Here is a 3,546-nt window from a genome sequence, read left to right as displayed (position 1 = left end):
GATGAGGGGTTGGGTTAGCACAGCTGAAGGCAGGGCCGGGGCGGGGAAGCCCTGGGGGGCTCGGCTGGGCCTCACGCTTTCCTTCTCCGCCAGCTCAACATCAGCGGCAAGCTGTACCTGGCTCCACTCACCACGGTAGGACCCGGCTGCGGGTGGGGGTGGGGCCCGGGGCCCGGGGCAGCCTTGGAGCCCTCATGTCCTGTCCGGCCCAGTGTGGGAACCTGCCCTTCCGGCGTGTGTGCAAGCGCTTCGGGGCCGACGTGACGTGCGGGGAGATGGCTGTGTGCACTAACCTGCTGCAGGGCCAGATGTCCGAGTGGGCCCTGCTCAAGCGCCACGCGTGCGAGGACATCTTTGGGGTGCAGGTCAGCAACCATCCTGGGAGCGGGGCCCCCTGCATCTTGTCTGTCCCTCGTGGGCTGTGAGGGTGGGCCTGCGGTCACTGTGCCCACTTAGTGCCCCCGCCGCAGGTGGAGGGCGCCTTCCCCGACACCATGACCAAATGCGCCGAGCTCCTGAGCCGCACCGTGGACGTGGACTTCGTGGACATCAACGTGGGCTGCCCCATTGACCTTGTGTACAAGAAGGTAGCAAGGACTCAGTTTCCCATCCAGCTGGTGTTGGGGTGTGTGTGAGATTGTGGGGGGCCCACCACGCTCTGTCTCCCCAGGGTGGCGGGTGCGCGCTCATGAACCGCTCGGCCAAGTTCCAGCAGATTGTCCGAGGCATGAACCAGGTAGCCACGCCGCCCTCGCCCCTCAGCCTCTCCCCGCCCCCACCCCGCCATGCACCCCGCCATGCTCTGCCATGCACCCCTGTGTCCTGCAGGTGCTAGACGTGCCGCTCACCGTGAAGATCCGCACCGGCGTCCAGGAGCGCGTGAGCCTGGCGCACTCGCTGCTGCCCGAGATGCGGGACTGGGGCGTCTCGCTGGTCACGGTGGGGCTTGGGGTGCGGCCGCCGGGCCCATGGGTGCGGGAGGGGGTGTCCGGCCGCCCTTCCTAACAGCATCTCTCCTGCCACTGCTCCCCGCCTGTCCCCGCCCTCCCTCCCCGCCCTCCCTCCTGCCTGTCCCCTCTCAGCCCGTCCCTCCTGGCCCCCCTCTCTCTGCGCCTCTGTCTTTGCTTCCGTCCCCGCTGCACCGCTTCACCCCCAGCTCCATGGCCGCTCGCGGGAGCAGCGCTACACCAAGCTGGCCGACTGGCAGTACATCGAGCAGTGCGCCAAGGTGGCCAGCCCCATGCCCCTGTTTGGTAAGTGTCCCCTGAAGCTCCCGCTTTGTCCCTCCAGGGATGTTCACATAGCTGGGCCCCGTGCCTGCCATTCCTGTGACCCCATCTCTGTCCCTTCAGGAAATGGCGACATCTTGTCCTACGAGGATGCCAACCGCGCCATGGAGACTGGCGTCGCGGGGATCATGATCGCCCGGTGAGCCGGGTGGCCTGAGCTCAGGGCCCGGGCGGGGGGGGTGGGGTGGTTGGCACCTTGGCTTCGTGCCCTGGCCCCAGATGTGACCAAGGCTGAGGATCGTGAGTTCTGCATAGGCCTTGTGGCATACCATGACGGGGTCTCAACAAACCCCAGACCAAAAGAAGTCTCTGCTTTGAGGGGACCCCGCGCCTCCGCCCCAGCCTGGTGGCGTGGCACTCGGTCCCAGCCGCCCCCTGTCCCACAGTGGCGCCCTGCTGAAGCCCTGGCTGTTCACGGAGATCAAGGAGCAGCGGCACTGGGACATCTCGTCGTCTGAGCGTCTGGACATCCTGCGGGACTTCACACACTACGGCCTGGAGCACTGGGGCTCAGACACGCAGGGCGTGGAGAAGACACGCCGCTTCCTGCTCGAGTGGCTGTCCTTCCTGTGCAGGTGGGGCATGGGCCAGGTCAACGGGTGGCGGGCAGCGGGGGTGGACGCGGGTGGCAGCAGCCTCACACAGTCCCTTGCAGGTATGTGCCCGTGGGCCTGCTGGAGCGGCTCCCCCAAAAGATCAACGAGCGGCCACCCTACTATATGGGCCGTGATTACCTGGAGACCCTCATGGCCAGCCAGCAGGCGGCCGACTGGATCCGCATCAGGTATGGACTGACGGGGGGTGGGGGGGAGGGGACAGGACAGGAAGGGACAGGACGGGATGTGGAGTCCCAGCCTGACCCCCGCGTTATCTCCCACAGCGAGATGCTGCTGGGCCCCGTGCCGCCCAACTTCGTCTTCTTGCCGAAGCACAAGGCCAACGCCTACAAATAGCCGCCCGCGCCTCCACGGACGCACGCAGGGGACAATAAATTCTATTCTTTTAATTGTGGCCTTTCTTGTGGTCTCACTGTGACGCCTTCAACTCCTGGGCCCTCTGGGATCCTTCTGGAGCAAGTGTGACTCACTGGTCACCACAGCCCACCCTCCCTGTCACCCCGGGACACCCCCAGGGCCGTGGGGACTGGGGTGGTGGGGCTGTGGAGCCCAGTGCCCTCCCTGGAGGTGGCAGCCTGTGAGCTGTTGGGACACCCTGCTGGGCCTGGCCCCCTTGGTCTCCTGCCCACCCCCACTCCGGAACCCCACGAGCGGCTGGCCCAGCTCTGGAACCCGCTGCCCAGAGCAACAGGGAAACAGAACCCAGCAGGACTCTGTCCGTTCTCTAGGTGGGCCGTCTCTGCTCCCACCTGCCGCCCCCAGGCCTGCGGGGGGCCAGCGCTGCCCCCCATGCAGCGCCCCAAACCCTTCTACCCTCCTGCTGCTCCTCAGGAGGGCTTCAGCTCCCGGGGCCTGAGCAGCACGGAGGCGCTGGGGGCCCAGCCTGAGCCTCTGCCTGCTGTGGGTAAGAAAGGGGTGTGGCAGGCGGGGGGTCATGCAGGGCCGAGCCTGGGGGGCTCAGCACCCCACCTGCTGGCTCCTTTGTCTGCAGCTTCTTCCAACCTGCCGTGTCAGCCCCCGAATCCAGAGAAGGACGTGTTTCCAGGGCCCCCCGCAGGTACGGCACCCCCATCCTGCCTGGGCTGGGGGCCCTAGAGGCCCGTCCCTGAGGACAAAGCTCAGGGCTACTGTCCCCCCAAGTGCCCTGCAGAGATAGCCCGTCTCCCAAAGGCACCCCAAAGACAAGGCCTGGCCCCAGAGCGGCCATCGGGGCCCAGGTGCACAGGCTGGGGTGCTGAGGACATTGGGGCTCAGCCGCCCTCCCCGCCACCCCCACAGGCTTCCAGATGGCGCCCTGCGGCTGTTTCTTCGACCCCCGCATCTACCGGATCGAGTGGGCCACCCCCGATTTTGGCCAAGCCCCCCTGTACCGGTTGGCAGTGGCTGGGGGTCCCGCCGTGCCTAACGGCTACCTACTGGAGCCCCAATCTTACCTCAAGACTCCAGGCCCACCCCCGCCGGACCCCCACTACCAGCCGGGGCCCGGGGGGCTGCAGTACGTCCTGCCCTACTTCCCCCCGGAGGGGCCGGGGGCCCTGGGCTTTGTGGGCGACGGGGGGACCCCTGGCTTTGTGGAGCTCCTCAAGGAGGGCCTGGCACCGCTGCCACCCCCGAAGGAGGGGAAGCCGGGCCCGCCGGCC

General features: G+C 67.4%; 2 protein-coding genes across 2 annotated transcripts in view; both read left to right on the top strand.

Annotated features, from left to right (window-relative positions):
- The window catches only part of Dus3l (dihydrouridine synthase 3-like (S. cerevisiae)), a 6,193-nt gene extending 3,893 nt beyond the window's left edge, over positions 1-2,300 (top strand). Inside the window, exons 3-12 of the mRNA XM_013022941.1 lie at positions 94-135; positions 213-365; positions 471-587; positions 671-736; positions 829-939; positions 1,157-1,253; positions 1,353-1,428; positions 1,676-1,864; positions 1,945-2,073; positions 2,170-2,300. Coding sequence (XP_012878395.1) covers positions 94-135; positions 213-365; positions 471-587; positions 671-736; positions 829-939; positions 1,157-1,253; positions 1,353-1,428; positions 1,676-1,864; positions 1,945-2,073; positions 2,170-2,242 — 1,053 coding nt within the window. The 3' untranslated portion in view covers positions 2,243-2,300. The remainder of the gene's footprint in view (positions 1-93; positions 136-212; positions 366-470; positions 588-670; positions 737-828; positions 940-1,156; positions 1,254-1,352; positions 1,429-1,675; positions 1,865-1,944; positions 2,074-2,169) is intronic.
- A 395-nt stretch (positions 2,301-2,695) lies between these two features.
- Prr22 (proline rich 22) overlaps positions 2,696-3,546 on the top strand; it is a 2,182-nt gene continuing 1,331 nt past the window's right edge. The window contains exons 1-3 of the mRNA XM_013022661.1: positions 2,696-2,810; positions 2,898-2,963; positions 3,185-3,535. Of these exons, the coding sequence (XP_012878115.1) occupies positions 2,696-2,810; positions 2,898-2,963; positions 3,185-3,535 (532 nt within the window). The remainder of the gene's footprint in view (positions 2,811-2,897; positions 2,964-3,184; positions 3,536-3,546) is intronic.

The sequence above is a fragment of the Dipodomys ordii genome, unplaced genomic scaffold, assembly GCF_000151885.1.
Source record: "Dipodomys ordii isolate 6190 unplaced genomic scaffold, Dord_2.0 Scaffold64, whole genome shotgun sequence".
NCBI lineage: Eukaryota > Metazoa > Chordata > Mammalia > Rodentia > Heteromyidae > Dipodomys > Dipodomys ordii.
Note: the sequence above shows the minus strand (reverse complement) of the source record. Positions and strands in the feature narration are given on the sequence as shown.